We start from the raw sequence: 16872 nt of genomic DNA on the forward strand, positions 1-16872 counted from the left end.
ATCACAAGGCCTCACGGGAAAGCAGAGGGACCAGAATCAGAGCAGAGGCAGAGGTCAGCGCTACCCTCCCCTCAGGTCAGGGCCAAGCAGACTTTCCCAGAGGCCACAAGCCATGGGCCACCTGACTGCCCTTGGCCACATCAACCGACGGAAAACCAAGCTTACTCTGTGGACAGAAAACCTCTGACAAAGGTGAAAACAGCAGAAAAACACAAAACTGCCAAAAGAGAAAATGTGTAAAAGTTTTGTATTTTTGTAGTTTTTTTAAAAGATGTGAAATAATACCAGCATAAAAAAATATTACATATCAAACAATATAGTGTTTGTATAAATCTCAGTAAAAAAGCATAATTTATCATTTAAAATAATTCATAAAATACATCTCGCTGAGAGCAAATCCTAACGTCATAGACGGTGACGACTCCCGTGTGCCACAGAGAGAAACCGGCCTGGGCCCACTGGGGCACTCACATCTCCCATGGGACTGCTATGCAGTCGGTACTGGCAGCAGCCTGACGGGACAGGACAGGACCATCATACACGGTCGGGACGTGGGGACCCCCCAGTCCTTGGCTGAGTTCACGGAGCAGAGTCCTGGGACAGGAGCAGGCTGTCCGTGTCCCCTGGGAGCAACAGGACAGCCCCCTCCTCTACTGGTAGATGACCTTCACGCAAAAGGTCTCCTCGTTTTTGTCTTCGTGGTCGTTGATGTAAATCAGGATCTCTTCCTCCCCGGCTCTCTGACGGGACACAAACCGCAGGCCGATGGTATAGGTCTCACCTCCCCCGACCTGGAAAGAAATGTTGCCATATTCATGCCCACCCCGCCGGTTTCACAGGCAAACACACACACACACCCCAGGCTAGCAGCTTCCACAGAGGCAAACACACACACACACACACACACACACACACACCATACTCGTGCCCCACCGCCCCCTCCACCGGCTCCTCTCTCTTCCAGCAGCTTTCACACAGGCAAACACACACACACGTGCGCGCGTGCATGCACACACACACATACACACACATGCCCCACCCCACCCCCAGGCTGGCAGGCTTCAGAAAACACAGGAACATTCAGAACCCAATCTCCCATGTTACTGTCAAGCCCTCTCCCCGACAGCCGCTCTTCCCAAGTCCCTGGGAGACACGTCACTAAGCCCCCTCCCGACTGACAGACTGATCCACTCTGAGTCGCTGCTCACTTTCCCTAAAATAGCCACGGTGGATCAAGGCCTCACTTGCCAGAGAATCTGGATGAAACTGCTGTGAAACTGCCGGGGAGGTGGGGGCCTAGGTGTGGGGTCAGAGGCCCAGGCAGAGTTCAGTGGGGATGCCCCTGGGGACTGCAGGCGTCTCACTGGAGCACAGACTGCTTTCCCCAGGACTTCCTGGAGCGCCCCACCTTGTAGGGTCCCATCCCTGAGCAGCCCGCACCTGGAAGGCGTCCTCCTTGAACTGCAGCAGGTGGGGGTGGTCGCTGTGCAGGCGGTAGGCCCTCCGTGAGGGGTAGGGATTGGTGTAGGTGATGCGCTTATTGGCGCCCCTCCCGCTCCCCGCGGGCAGCTTTATCTCGAAGGCCTGCAGGGAGGGCAGGAGTTGGCCCCTGGCTGCTTCTCCAGTGACTTCCCAAGCCTGCCCTGCGCTCGGGGCCCTAGACGCTGGATGGCTCCATAAATACAGCAGACAAGCCTCCCGAGGTCCCGGCCGAGGAGGCTCACTGTTCAGAAGCCAACAACCCCCAAACCCCCAGCCACTGGGCAGGCCAGGTCAGGGGACCAGGGGACAATCAGGGGATACCCCACCCCAGCCACGTGGCCCCACATCCCACATCAGACCTTGGAGATGAGAGGCGGCCGGCAGGAGAGACACAGGAGCCACGAAGCCACCAGCTGGTGGGCGTCCACGTCAACCAGGTGGAGGTGCGCGAAGCGGCTGCCCGGCCTGCAGGGCCTGACACTCACATGCAAGTCCTGCACCCCGTGAGGAGGCAGCACGAACACACCTCTGGGGTCCGTCTTCCAGGGGACAGGGGAGCAGGGGGTCAGGAGGTGAGGGCTTCATCCCAGGGAGCACAACGGTTCAGGGGTGACCACCTGTGCTGGGCGGGAAGCCCTCCAGTCTGCATGAAGTCAACTGTGCCACTGGCACCAGTACCAGCAGGGCACAGTCCATGTCCCCATCTTTGGGGTTGAATCCCTTCCCCTACAGCAGGAACCCCTAAGTGCTGGAGCGGCCTCGGCAGAGAAAAGCTGAACCAGCCCAGTCTCGGGCGAGGTATCCGCATCATCCCATCACCGAGATGCACAATTGCGGCCACGCTGACTCCAGAGTCACAGTTAATTCTTTCTGTGATATACAATATATACTCCCATAAATATGGTAATATATACTCCCAGCAATTCTACAAGTTGGCCCTGGGGCGTCTGTAAATAAGTCAGTCATCCCACGAAGGCACATCTGACAAAGGCGATGTGAACTAAGGCTCCATTGACCTTCAGGAATCCCTGAGCCACAGCGCCATTCCCATCCCCTCCCCAGGTGGGCAAGGAAGGGAGGGCCCAGGGGACCTCCTCGAAACCCAACAGCCCCCACCCAAAGGCCATACCGTCAGCTCCTGGGGGTGTGAGCTGAAAGCCTGCACTCTCCTAACTGTCTGTGTCCCCCGGAGGACGAGAGCCAGGCGGGTCCTCTGGCCAGTGATACAGGAGACGTCCACTCGCTGCAGCGAGTGCAGGTGGACCTGCCAGGTCTGGACAGGTGTTGCTAACCAGCGGTCTCTGTGGGCAGAAGCCATTCACGGTCAGTGAGGACAGTACACTGACTGTGGGAGGGGAGCCCCAGGAGGCTGAGAAGGCAGCCAAGAGGGCAGGCGGGGCCCAGGTGCTGTCACCCCCATGGCCCCCTTTCCTCCGAGGCTGAGGCTCTCAGGCAGGGCTGTGGCCTCTATGTGGCCTTGACCCTGAACAGAGACCCCAAATGTGTGGCAACGTGGGCTTCAGCACACTTGTACCTGGGTCAGCAGAACCCCAAACCAGGCCTAGAGCAAACCCCATGGACAGCACGGCATGGACAAGGATGTGGGCTCGGAGGTCACATGGGCCTGAGCCCCGGCTCTGCACCAGTCGTCTGGTGCCAGGGACCCTGACCCTTGGTGGTAAATGGGCCTCAGGGACGCCTGCCCACAAGCCATCATGAGGACCACACTCTAGCCACCACATGGCACCTGCAAGCCAGGCGCTGACCCTCAGCTGGGGTGGGCCCTCAGTGCAAGAGACACTCTCCAACCCTCCCCATTCCCAGACAGGCTGAGGCAAACCCTCCAACTTGCCTGTACTGGTTTTAAAGGCTCTCAAGGCCTGGGAGATATGATTCACAGGGAGAGGGAAAGGGACTGAGGTCATTTCACTGGGTCCTTGGGCATCACAGGAAATGACACCACCTTCCATCTCCCTGGGGGGCGGGATAGGCAGGACCACAGCCTGCATCCCTCAGACTTGGGAGGGGTCATGGGGACAAGGCTGTCTGGCCATCCTGGCACGTGCTGCGGCAGAAGTGGCCTCCTGCCTGGGTCTGAAGCGTCCCACCAGCTGGTAATGCCAGCTGAGCAGAAGCTCCTTGCAAGACCTCAGCCAGTCTCAGCTCACGTGGCCAAACACCAGCCCGCCTCCTCACCACAAGTGTAGAAGGCACAGAGCTGGCACTTCCAGGGCCACCAGCGGTCCCCAACCCGCCTCCTCACCAAAAGTGTAGAAGCCACAGGGCTGGCACTTCCAGGGCCACCAGCGGTCCCCAGCCTGCCTCCTCACCAACCCCCACCCTCCACACCACCAGGGCCCACACGCTCACACGTAGATGGTGACAAAGAAGTCCTTGACCTCTGGGCTAGGGCCACTGGCCACCTTCAGGAACACGTCACGGGGCTCCCCGGGGCCCTGTCGACAGAGGGGCGCATCACAGCAACACTGGGCTCCAACCCCAGCTCCCCAAGTCCCCAGGAAGCAAATGCAGGTGTGAACCGGGCCCCCTCCCCCAACAGGTTTTTAATTTTCTGTACTTGTCAGAATTCATTATTTTTGTCACTGCAAAAGAGAAAAATCCTTAACTTCTTGATTTCATATTGAGTTTAATAATTATATTCTGCAGGAGATTTTATCCCATTTCCTAACCAGTCATAACATAATTATGGCCGTTATCCTTGCACAATGGCAATTAATAAGTGCCTTAATTACCACTCACTTTATTCTGTTTGCCTCACGCATTTTTTTTTAATTTAAATTCAGATAATCAAGGAACTGATCTGCTAGCAGGAAAAATGAAAACTCATTCATAAAACTCTCATGAGGATGTCAAAATAGCCCTTTAGCAGCTTAGAAACAAGCCACTTCAGTGAAAACCTAAAATGAAGAGGCTGCAGGACACCTGGGATGCAAACGGTAGGCAGGGCCTGGAGAGGGCAGGGCCACAGAACTTACCACACTCTGTGTCTCACAAATGATGTTCGGGTCACTACATCGAACATGGAAAGGGGGGTCCTCACTGGAAGTCCCTACAGGGGCACCTGGAGAGGGGAATATGAAGGCAAATGTCTTTTCCCAAAAGCCAAGACCCCCATAGGTGCTTAACGAAACACACTAGGGGACACAGCTGTCTGTGTGAACACCAGCGCTTCTTTCTCACCCAAGGGAGTAACCAAAGGAAGTTGGGGGGTACCACGGAGCCAGGAGCCAAATACAAAGGCTCAGTTCTGTTCTGAAGGCACCAGGGAGAAGTGAATCAGCAGGTGAATCCCCAGGCCCAACACGGAGGGCAGCACAGAGCCCAACACCCGAGGCCGGAGACCTTCCCCGGGCTGTGGATTTCAGAATGGAATCCGAGGGCCACGGGCGCCCTGCCACTGAAGAGGGACGAGAGAAGGTCACCGTGTCAAACGCTCAGGCAGGAGGCGGTGCTGGGTTGTTTAAGAGCATCCCGGGTTGATGGAAGAATACTTGTCACCCTCGGGAGAAGCCTTTTCCACCTGCTGAACCTGCCCCAGGCCGGCCGTGGGGAGAGCGGGACCTTGCCTGGAAGCGTGTGCCAGGGTGGCAGGCGGATGGCTTTCTTCAGGAAGGTGAGCTCCGGATGGTGGAAGCGGAAGACCTGGTCCACCACGTGAGGCTGCAGCTCCACCGTCAGGCACAGCACGGCCAGGGGCTTGCCACTGCCCGCGCGGAACAGGACCTGCCGGAGAGCGGAGGGCGGGCAGTGCAGGGTCAGGACCTGCACACGGGGTCTCAGGCAGCTGCGTGCACGGCACCTCTCTGGACAGACAGGGTGGGGGTCCCCATAGGGTCTGCTCACCCTCAGGAGGTGGGAAGGGCAGGCAGAGTCAGACACACAGGGTCTGCAGTCGTGGGTGCCCACCCAAGGGGACCAGCCCAGCACAGGCTCCACACACGTGGACCACATGCGGCTGCCGCTCCTGCCACTTCCTGGAGGGAAGGGAAGTGCTCAGAAGGCCAGTGAGAAAGGCCTGCAGCCCTGAGTCCCCCTCCGACGCTCCCGCTGCCTGCATGTGCTGGGAAGTCATTCTAGAAGATCTAGACACTAACCCCACCAGGCCCTCATAGGCGGGAAGCACAGCACATCCCCCAGAGGGTAAAAGGGGGCTGTGCCTAAACCCAAATGGCTACAAACTTTCTTTTTTAAAAAAAAATCATTATTCACTGAAAAAAAAAAAACGTATCCAAGAGAGGTTCTAACTGGGGAGATGATGGAGCCAGTGTCTTTATTCCAGGACTCAGCCAGCCCAGCAAGCTCTCGGGAGCCAGGATGGAGAGCAGCACACGGTCAACCCCGCAGCTGGACAACCTTCCCACATCGGCACAAAGCTCAGGCCCCCCAGACAGACCTTCCACATGGAAAGGTCGCTCCTCCACTTTGTGGGTTTTACTATGAAGGCTTAGATGTGTAACTGGACACATGATAACTGGACAGCTGCCCGTGAGGCCACGTGAGTGTGAGACAGGCACAAGGTGCACACTGCCCGCCCTCTGGACCCCAGCACACGGCCGCCCTCTCCAGGGAGCCCTTCCTGAACGCGCGGTCACTATCCCTTGTGTGTCTTCACCCTTCCCTCCGGGTCTTTAAGTGACTCCATGTTGGCTCCACTTTTTCGGAGGGTCACCTGAAAGCCACTGCCCCATGCATCTGTCCCCAAGTCTGTTTCCATGCTTTGTATGTGCTAACCCGGCTTCATGATCCACTGGGAGGGGAGCCCCACCACTGCACCCACATTCCTGGCAGCTGTGCACTGACACTCCTGCTGGAATTTCACTGCTATTCTGGGACTTTTAGCTCTACAATGACCGACTGTTTTTTAGACCGAGGATCTGTTCAGAGGGATCAGGAGCAAGGGCACCCCAGTCATAATGAGCACACCCAGCACCAGACCTTAGTTTCTAAATACCATTCTCCACTAACAGGAACCTTAGATAACTGGCTGATCCAGACACAGAGCAGAAAGTCTAAGATGATTCAAGACGGAACATCTCATGTGCCGGGCACTAAGGAAAAGATCCAATGATGGCAGGGACCTGTCAAAAGGACACAGGGGCCAGCTCAAAGCAGAAGCCCCTGGTGGATGAGCAGTAAAACAGAGAAAGACAGTGACAAATGACCACCTGCTGAACGAAAAAAGAATTCACGCTCCAAAATGGTGCCGAATAAACTACAGGAATGAATGGAGGGAGGCAAAGCTCTGCCTAGTCACTTAGAACGTAGAAGGGATGATCGAATCTCAAAGTCACCGACAGCCAACCATCACGCAAGAGTCATCAGGGGAGAATTATTTTAAAAAGAATGTCTGTATGTGTAAAACTGAGTCACTCTGCTGTACAGCAGAGATTGGCACAACACTGTAAGTTGACTATACTTCAATTAAAAAAAAAGAATCATCAGTGGATATGAAAACTAGCAGCAGAAGTTGCATGAGGAACAAGATATTGACATAGTCTGAGTATCTCCTGACAAAACTCAAATATTGACATAATCTGAGTATCTCCTGACAAAACACTATAGTTCTACTTATCATCTATAAAATACTTGTGAATTAATTTTACATTGAAGGAGCCTGGCAGACACCATCTTAACCAAGTAAGACATTAAATTAACATCACTGGAAATAGAACAAATCGACATTGTGTCCCTCCCGATCAGAGGCTCTGAGAAGAACACAGCAGACCATCTGTGCTCGTCCAGCCCTGGAGGCACAGCCTGAACCCACTGACTCGCGAACACCAGACAAACCAGACTGAGGGGCAGGTGGAAGAACTGGCCTTTGTGCATCCAAAGTACTGAGGCTGTGGAAGGTGAGAAAAACTGGGTGGGACCACCCGATGCACCGTGGGACCCCAGGTGGGTGAGGGGTGCAGGGCTGGGATATTTGGAAAAATGCAATCCAAGTCTATGATGAAATTGTATCAGTGTCAATTTTCTGATTTTCCAAGGCTGAGCACTGAAGAACTGATGCTTTTGAATTGTGGTGTGGAGAAGACTCGAGAATTCCTTGGACAACAAGGAGATCAAACCAGTCAATCCAAAGGAAATCAACCCTGAATATTCACTGGAAGGACTGACACTGAAGCTAAAGCTCCAGTATTTTGGCCACCTGATGCAAAAAGCCAACTCACTGGAAAAGACTGTGATACTGGGAAAGACTGAAGGCAAAAGGAGAAGGCGGCAGCAGAGGATAAGATGATTAGACAGCATCACCCACTCAATGGACATGAGTTTGAGCAAACTCCAGGAGACAGTGAAGGACAAGGGAGCCTAGCTTGCTGCAGTCCATGGGGTTGCAAAGTGTTGGACAGGGCTTGGTGACTGGACAACTGTGGTTGTAGAGTAGAGTATCCTTATTTTCAGGACATACGAGTTTTAAGTTTCAAGGAGCAACTGGGCATTTCGCACATAACTTATTCTCAAAGTGCTCAGAAAAAAACAATATATATATATATATATGGATAAATATAGACACAAAATGATAAGGTGAAGGTAAAATGTCAACAACTAGGAATCTGAGTAAATAAGACATGGCAATTCTTTGCACTGTTCTTATAACTCCAAGTTTGAGATTATTTCAAAATAAAAAAAGGCATCCAGTATCACCTGTCACTTCCAAGTCGGTTCCCTCTGTTTTAGCTTCTTCTGTTTGCTGGTCTCTTCAGTGTCTGATTTCCGCCCTGACACAAAGAGGGCGGTGGTGGACACTTTATTTATTTATTTTTTAGGCTCACTTGTTCAGTCGCTGTGAGCTGGTGCACTGGGACGACCCAGAGGGATGGTACGGGGAGGGAGGAGGGAGGAGGGTTCAGGATAGTGAACACGTGTATACCTGTGGCGGATTCATGTTGATATATGGCAACACCAATACAATATTGTAAAGTTAAAAAAAAAAAAGGTATTTCTGTTTTCAAAAAAATAAATAAAGGCACAACAATAAACAAAATTTTTTTTAAAAAGGCACAGGAGCTATAAGATATATTTCAGGGTAACCAAACTGCTGATGGGAGGAAGTTCTTATTTATAGAAGAATCACAAGCAGTAAGTACAGGAACAATGAAAGAAATGGAGTTTCACCATTTTCCACCCTGATGGAATAACGGGTGTGGACAGTGGGCTTTTAGTGGACACATTAGCCACCAGGAACAGCCAGCTGCCTCAGTCTCTGCACGTGAGGCTACAATCAGCCCAGTGAGGCTGGCCCAGGGTGGCCGGCCCACCCCCAGTGACTCCAGGGACAGAGCGCCGAGGACAGTGAGCCCCGGCTTCCACAGACCATCTGCAAAAAGATGAGCAAGCACGGACTGGACATCAGGCCATCCCGAGGACCTGCTGCTAATCTGGGGGCAGTGATGATGGCACAAAGCCAGCTTAAAAAATTAGTCCTTATCAGTTTAGAGATACATACGGAAGTAATTATGAGTAAACTCATAAGGTGTCTGGGATTTGTTTTAAAACTCCAAATTCACATAAGGAAAAATTAGCCTCTCAGATTTCATTTCTAGCCCTAACTAAGAAGTTGACACATTCCTTGTTGTTGTTGTTGTTGTTGTTAAGTCGCTTCAGTCGTGTCCGACTCTGTGCAACCCCATAGACGGCCGCCCACCAGGCTCCCCCGTCCCTGGGACTTTCCAGGCAAGAACACTGGAGTGGGTTGCCATTTCCTTCTCCGATGCATGAAAGTGAAAAGCAAAAGTGAAGTCGCTCAGTCGTGTCCGACTCTTTGCGACCCCATGGACTGCAGCCCACCAGGCTCCTCCATCCATGGGATTTTCCAGGCAAGAGTACTGGAGTGGGGTGCCATCACCTTCTCCAACACATTCCTTAGACAAAGGCAAAGCTGTGGCTCCATGTTTAAATAAAATACAGCAAATTTTTCCGGGTCACAGGTCATGGGCACAGGACTGCCCCCCGACAGGGAGACTCAGGGACACAAGGCAGCCAGGTTCTCAGTCTTGGAAATCTGTTCTCGGGGCAAGTGGTGGGGCAAAAGTGTTCTTGTTTTTCCTTTCATTTACTTTCAAGAGGCATTTGTTTTTGGAAAGCCACTCAGTCATGTTCGACTCTTTGTGACCCCATGGAATTCTCCAGGCCAGAATACTGGAAAGGGTAGTCTTTCCCTTCTCCAGGGGATCCCTTCAACCCAGGTCTCCCACATTGCAGGTGGATGTTTTACCAGCTGAGCCACAAGGGAAGCCCAAGAATACTGGAGTGGGTAGCCTGTCCCTTCTCCGGGGGATCTTCCCGACCCAGGAATCAAATTGGGCTCTCCTGCATTGAAGGTGGATTCTTTATCAACTGAGCTTTGAAGGGAAGCCCTTCAAAAGGGCCTGGAGAAATCCATGGACTGTACAGTCTATGGGGTCGCAAAAAGTCATACACAACTGAGTGACTTTCAAAAGGCATTAGTCTACCAAAAAAAGAAAACAAAAACAAATTTCTATAAAACAACAGTTTCCCAGATACCTAATAAGGACCTATTGTATAGCACAGGGAACTCAATACTCTATAATGACCTATATGGGAAAACAATCTGAAAAGAGTGGATATATGTAGATGTCTAACTGATCACTTTGCTGTCCATCTGAAACTAACACAACATTGTAAATCAACTGTACTCCAATAAAATTAAAAAAGAACACAACAGGGACCCAGGCTCCCCTAAGGACATCCTATATCGGCAGGCAGGTGATTGAGAAGTGCACCCTGCAAAGAGCCGTCCCCAGAGATGGCAACAGGCGAGTCCTACTTCCCAGAAGTAACACACTGACACACACACACCACTTTGATTCTACACAACACGGGATGCTCTGTCAGGGTCCGAAGGCCCGTCTGACCCTAAGTGTGGGGCTATGCGGTGCCGGCTACAGCGGACACTGTGGGGGTGCATGCTGGCTTCCCACTAAGCAAGTCTCCGGGGAGGTGTTTCCATCCTAGACCCCTGCCCGGAGAACATACCAGCATCCGGCTGAAGCTGCCACTGCCCTGTTAGGACACGTAATGTCCACCTCCATGGGCCCTGCCCCACCCCCACCCTAGACCCCTCCCTCTAGGAGGTGCAGAGAAGGGCACGGGGGCCTGATAAACAAACCACAGAACCCATGACACCCTTCACCCTCCACTCAGAGGGCCCCTGGCCGGCACTGCCAGACCTCAGACCATCCAGACAGGAGGCCTACTGTCCTCTGCCCCTTACCTTGGCGTGTTTGGTGGGCATCATGCTGGACTTACAGGGTGATCCGGCATCCGTGTCCTTCTCTGATCTCAGCTCAGCAGAGGCCTGCAAGGAACCGTGAGCCCCCAGGGTCATGAGACGGAGGCCCAGGGTGACAGGTACTTCTTCCCACCCGTAGGACCTTCTACCTATAGTACCTTCTACCTGTAGGAACGGCTGCCACCCTGAGTCCATGGCCTCAGAAGCCCCTTTACTCTCACAGTGACCCCACCCCTGGCAGCTGCTGTTATCAACCAACCCCCACGCCCCAAAGAGGAAGCGGGGAATGCTGAGAGCTGTAAGGGGGATCAGAGCCCATAACCCAGCTCTGCTCAAAGCCAGAGGCCTGACACCTTCACTACAGTCCGGACAACCTCTTTCCCCAAAAGTGCATCCAGAGAGCCTGCACTGAAAACCGTGAGCCCCTCACGCCTGTCTCAGTGGTGAGCACTCCCTTGTAGAGCCGACCTCACGGGGTCAGGATGAACATGCCCACCATACCCAGCCCATCACAGCATGCACTCTGCTCACACCCTGACAAGAAACCCCCAGGTGTCTGCAGTTAATGTCAGGGAGCAAGCAGCAGTGAGTAGAGAGTAGAAAACCCTAGAAAGTTTCAACCTGTTGGCTCCTCTGAGATTTAAGAAAGGCTCTTCTACCAAATTAATTAAGAGGATGAAGAGGAGGCGGTCCAGCTTTCCTGAGTGCTGAGTGACCTGTCAGGGCTGCTGGATCACAGCGCAGGTGCTGGGCATGGGTGGATGGGGGTGGACGCAGGTGAGACAGTGACAGCCAAGGGCTAACCGTCTTTCACCACAAGGGACAAGGCCCCCACCTCCCACATTACTTGGCAAGTAGGCTTTCCCAGGTGCCCGGCCAGCCCCTCAGCACAAGAAGACTGGCCTTCCTTACCTGTGCCGAGGCCCAGGGGCCCACAGAGAAAGTCTGGAACTTGAAGGGGATGTGGGCAGTCTCCCGAGGTCGCAGGAAGAGTTGGGGGGCCAGGCTGCCCCGCAGGTGGAACATGTCCTCCTCCAGGGGTGTGTGCAAGTCAGCCATGTCCTTGAAGTACCGCCACTCCTGACCATCCAGGATGAGACTGGAGGGAGGGGAGACGGCGCTAGGCACAATGTCCTTCTGGTCAGTCCCAGAGGTGGGGGATGGGTTGGTAGGGGTAGGTGCCCCCACCCACTCAGACCCGGCGGCCAGGACCCTCAAGGGCAAAACCAGCTCAGCTTTCAGTTGGAGCTGAGGGTAAAGGCTGGGGGCCTCACGGGGTGCCCACAATCCCACCTGAGCTCGGGGTTGTCTATCTCGATGGTCACCGTGTGCTGCGCGTTGTGGGGGTTCCTCAGGGCGAACTCGAAGAACTCGGCAGCGCCTAGGGTGGCGTGGATGGTGTGCTGCGTGGTGATGGCCGTGCTCAGCGCGCTGGCGATGCTCTCCGCCTTTGTGCGCTCACGGTAGGCGGCAATGACCTGCAGGTCTCGGGCGTGCTGGGCATGGAGGCTCTGCTGGGCCTGCAGACACAGGGGCCGAGGGGGCCGTGGTCCTGAGGCTCGACACGGCTCGAGGGCTGTTTTCTGACCACCTCCCCTTCTCCACCCCAAATGCCAGACTCCTTTGGTATCAACACCACCCCCTTCTTGGACTCGGGGGTTGGGTGTGACTGGCCACCTCCAGCCCCAGGGGACAGAGAATGGGGCTGCCTGTCTGCAGCAGCCCTGGTTCCCTCTGCCCGCAGGTGATGTACCCACAGGAGGTGAGGTCTGCCCACACGCCCCCTGAGACCACAACCACCCACCTGGGTGCAATGAGAAACTAAAAGCAGAAGTTGCCAATAAAAGAGGAGAGAATAGCCCCAAAACTAAGACATGTGACCGGCTCCCTGGCCAGGTCTGCAGCAGTGGCAGCAGGAGTCCTGTCAGCAAGCAGAGTCACCAGGAGGGGCTGTGGCCAGGCCTAACTGACCGCCAGCTGGGTCAGGGTCCAGACCCAGGCACGCTGCCATGGCGGGTCTTGGCGTGGGTCCTTTGTCCACCTCCTTCTTCAAATGCTTCATATTTCCACAGGCTTGGCCACCCCAGGTGTGTTAGAGGCTGGAGGTGGGCTTATTTTTCTTGGGCACCTTGTAGTGAAGGGTGAGGCCCATCAGACCTCAAGGCCAGGACCTGGGGAGGCGCCATGTGCTGGGGAGGCCACAAGGGGCTCCAAACACGGAGGAGCCCCGGATAGCTGAATGCCTTCAGACTCTGACACAGAAGGCAAGGACCAAATTTGACTTCTGACTTATATCAATTTGGATATTGACTTCCCCATAGCCAACACTCTGGCCTTTCCCCAGAAGGAGAATGAAGCTGAGCCTTGTTTCTCCGGGGGATTTGAAAAGAGGAGGGCAGTAGTGTTGATACTTGAGACCTCCCTATGTGGGCATTTTACGACCAGAGCTTCTCTATGGAATGGAACCTCTGCCAGGCTGGGCTGGACACCACAGCCAGACCTAATTCAGGGTGAGAAACAAACAGAGCTGGGCTTTTCAACCTGGACTTGAAACAGAGGGCTGTTCCGGCCTGTCTCCAAGTGGAGGGGACATAGCCTGTACTGCCCACCAGTTAGAGGCCCCAGGACGAGGGCTCTGGGGACAGGCCCCGTGAAGATGGGCGCAGGGCTGCCCCATCTTCAGATTGACTGCCCAGATGAGCGCAGCGACGGCCACTCCCCAGTTCATCGTAGGCTGGGTGGGTAACGCCACAGACAGAGGTAGTCTGGCCCAGGGCTTAAGGTCCCCGCACTGCTCCAGGCCAGGGGTAAAGGCTAGAAAGGATGGACCCGCCTGAAGGGTCTGGCACCATCTGCAGCTGCCTGGCACCACCCAGACTGTTAACCCAGCTCAGTCTCATACACACACAAGCCAGTCCTCTAGTATCACCTTTATAACTGGTGAAGTGAAAAGTCAAAGTGTTAGTTGCTCAGTTATGTCCAAATTTTTGCGACCCCATGGACTGTAGCCCACCAGGCTCCTCTGTCCATGGAATTCTCCAGGCAAGAATACTGGAGTGGGGTGCCATTTCCTTCTCCAGGGGATATTCCTGACCCAGGGATTGAACCTGGGTCTCCTACACTGCAGGCAGATTCTTTACCATCTGAGTCATCAGGTATGCCGAAAGCCATCAGTAAAACAGAGGTGATGTCTTGGTCTTTTTCTGCCATAGTTCTGTCTTAATTCAGAACCCACGCAGGCAAAGGTGATGACACATATTGGACCCCTCAGGCTCCCAGAGGCAGCAGTTGGTACTGCGGCCCCAAGACTGGTCCAGGGTCGCACCACCCACCAGCACAGGGACACTCGTGAACCACGTGCTGGCATTTCTGGAAAGTAAAGCCCTCTCTTCCGTGGCACTTGGCGTGGTCTGGCAACACGGAACATGGGACTAGTGCCACCAGTTTTCTAGTGTGAGGGGCAATCCCGAGGCGCCAGAGAGAGGGGGCAGTGCCCGACAGCAGTCACTGGGGCAGCTGCTGACCTGGGCACTGGGCACAGGGCGAGCCGAGTGCCCTCACATGGACGCTGTGGCTGCCCCAGGGCCCACCAGAGGTTCTGACTCTGCACTCCTGGCCCCAGGCCAACCACCTTCCCCCCAGAAGCTGGAGACCCTCAGCCTTGAGTCTGACCATCAGGGAAAGAAAGCTGCACCCCTAGCTGTCTCCTGACTGTCCTCGCATGACCCCCAGCTCCTGGGGTCTATGGAACCACACGGTTCCATGCGCTACACGTGTGCAGGGTCAGCCAGGACACGGTGCCTGCTGACTCTTCCTGAGGACCCACTGACTTCACAGAACTTCCATCTCTGCTTCAAAGATGGGCATCTTTCCAGAAAGCTCTGGAAGGGAGAGAGACTACTGTATATTTGATAAATCGGGTTACTTTCACCTCAAAATTCCCCAGGGCTATGAACCCAGGAAATCATCACAATTTAGCAGAAAATTTTCTTGTATTTGGAAATCCAATTACTTCCAAATTTACTGATGTATTCAAAACAAGGGTTCTGAGCTGTTGATTTTCTCTATCAGAACATATCAAATAAGAGGAAACCAGCTAAATTAATCATAATAATGATGTTGGTAACAACAGCACTGGTAGTTGTCAGGCAGAGGACCTGCTGTGCGTGTGGCCAGCCACCCAGAGGCTGGGACCCCTGGCGTCCCCGGGTAGCAGCTGATCGGCCCTCAGAGGCGGCACAGGAGGCAGCAGACTGAGTGGCCTGTGGCCCGGAAGGAGGCCTGACCCAGCCCTGGGACAGCCTCCCCTCGAGGCATCCTCACAGCCATAGTCTGCTCCATGGCAGCAAGACGCTGCCGCGCTTGGCTCCCATGTCCACTGGCTGTCTGGGCCCCACCCGGCCATGTCACCTCTCACATCCCCTCCTGCTGTGCTCCACGCCCTTCCTCCCCCCACCAACTTAGGGCGGCTCCTTGCCCACCTGTGGGCACCGGGTAAGGGCCAGGCATGGCAACTCTGTTTGTGTCCAACAGGCCATGGGCACAGGCCTGGCTGGAGAAGGTTGCCATCTGTTCAGACACCCACCTGCCTTGATGTAGAGGCCCCTAGGACCTCTGTGGGATCCTCATCCCATGAACTCATAAAGTACAACCATTTTCTGTTTCTTAGCTGCAAAATACTACAGGGTCTTACTTAGATTTTTAGTCCAAAGTGGGAATTCTGATCATCACGGTTGCTCTGACACCTGTGATATAAAGTCCTCATGACTTTGCTCCCCAAACTTGGGGAACCCTCAGAATCCCTCTCAGAGCTGTTTTAAAAGTTTAGGCTCCAAGGACCCTACCCTGCACCAGCAATTTATTGGAATGGAGGCCAGGAATTGGCTTTTATTCAAAGCACTGCCGTAATTCTGGCTTGAAAACCTCCCCTCATGTCTGAGAAGTTGAGTCTCTCATGTTCTGTAACAAGGACGCAGAAGGGACAGGGTGGCTCCTGCAATGTTCTGGTGAACCCACCCACTCCTGCTGGGGGACCCAGGACCCAGCCTCACCAGCGCGCCCAGCCCGCGGCGGCCCGGCTCCAATCCACACTCCCACAGCCGCACGGCCCTCATGCGCTCCAGCTTGCGCCTGCGGACGGCATCCCCCTCTTGATTGATGCCCTGGGGCCCCCGGGCCCCTGGTCTCGGGGGTGTGAAGAGCAGGGCGGCCAGTTCGCTGTCCACATCAGCCAGCTTCTGAGCTTGGACCACATTTTTCACTGCTGGAAGGTTCAAAGAGAGGCTCAGAGGTTAAAGGGCAGAGTTTACGCTCTCTAAACAGCCAGGGCTCCATGCCTACCAGAGCACTTCACCCAGCGAGGGAGCCCAGAAAGCCCCCAGCTTCTCATGAACCCTGGGGTGCTGACACGGGTGGAAATGGTGCATCCTGCCCTGCTCGGCATCCTGCCCTTCTCCAGCCTCTCACATAGAGGGGGTTTGGTCTTGGTCCCAGGACGCAAACGTATGAATCCCCCGCTAGGTCTAGGGAAAAGCTCAGTGTTGCAGAAGCTCATGCCCTCAGGATGCCCCAGGGCCCGAGACACCCTCACCCAGGCCCGTGACCCTGCTCACCCCCAGCCCCTCCAGCGAGCACCCTCAACACCAGCACATGGTCCTGGCAGGTCCTCAAACTCACCTGGGTGGAGGTGTCACAAGCCCTAAGTTCAGATCAGGAATCGGGGGCTATGATGAGTCCTGTCCCTCAGCCTGAGGCCCCTGGAGTAGGTGAAGACTGGACCACCCTGGCTTGCATCCCAAGCCCTCTGCTCTGCACCTGCTTCCTCTGACTGGTGGGGCCCCCCAAGCACCGTCTCCCCCGGGGGTTCTATTGGAACCCTGGACCCAAAGGAAAGTGGTGCAGCTGACAAATAGAAGCTGCCGCAGGCAGGCCAGGCCCCGGCAGGCAGGAGCGCGGCACTGCCTTCCTCCCGTCCGTGGTGCTCCTGTGACGTGTGCACGAGCCACATCACAAGCTGACACACAGACTCCTGGGCAATCACGAAACCAGGCACAGGCGAGCAGGTGGGAGGGAGCCCCCGACCTGGAACTGGGTACTTCCTCCAGGCACCCCCA

General features: G+C 54.7%; 1 protein-coding gene across 12 annotated transcripts in view; it reads right to left on the reverse strand.

Annotated features, from left to right (window-relative positions):
- Window positions 1-230: 230 nt before the first annotated feature.
- The window catches only part of NPHP4 (nephrocystin 4), a 138086-nt gene continuing 121444 nt past the window's right edge, over window positions 231-16872 (reverse strand). For 7 of the 12 annotated variants that reach the window (XM_086344157.1, XM_086344154.1, XM_086344155.1 and 4 more), the window contains 11 exons: window positions 15811-16022; window positions 12053-12279; window positions 11672-11858; window positions 10742-10825; window positions 5070-5226; window positions 4479-4564; window positions 3853-3938; window positions 2612-2783; window positions 1842-2021; window positions 1441-1584; window positions 231-791 (listed from right to left, as the gene is read on the reverse strand). In XM_086344157.1, coding sequence (XP_086200283.1) covers window positions 651-791; window positions 1441-1584; window positions 1842-2021; window positions 2612-2783; window positions 3853-3938; window positions 4479-4564; window positions 5070-5226; window positions 10742-10825; window positions 11672-11858; window positions 12053-12279; window positions 15811-16022 — 1676 coding nt within the window. In that variant the 3' untranslated portion in view covers window positions 231-650. Of the gene's footprint in view, window positions 792-1440; window positions 1585-1841; window positions 2353-2611; window positions 2784-3852; window positions 3939-4478; window positions 4565-5069; window positions 5227-10741; window positions 10826-11671; window positions 11859-12052; window positions 12280-15810; window positions 16023-16371; window positions 16436-16872 lie in introns of those variants that run through there. The other 5 variants (XM_086344158.1, XM_086344156.1, XR_015143326.1 and 2 more) reach the window with 4 other exon arrangements.

This window comes from Bos grunniens, chromosome 16 (assembly GCF_055505025.1).
Source record: "Bos grunniens cultivar Pamir isolate PY7600 chromosome 16, Bosgru_T2T1.0, whole genome shotgun sequence".
Taxonomy (NCBI): Eukaryota; Metazoa; Chordata; class Mammalia; order Artiodactyla; family Bovidae; genus Bos; species Bos grunniens.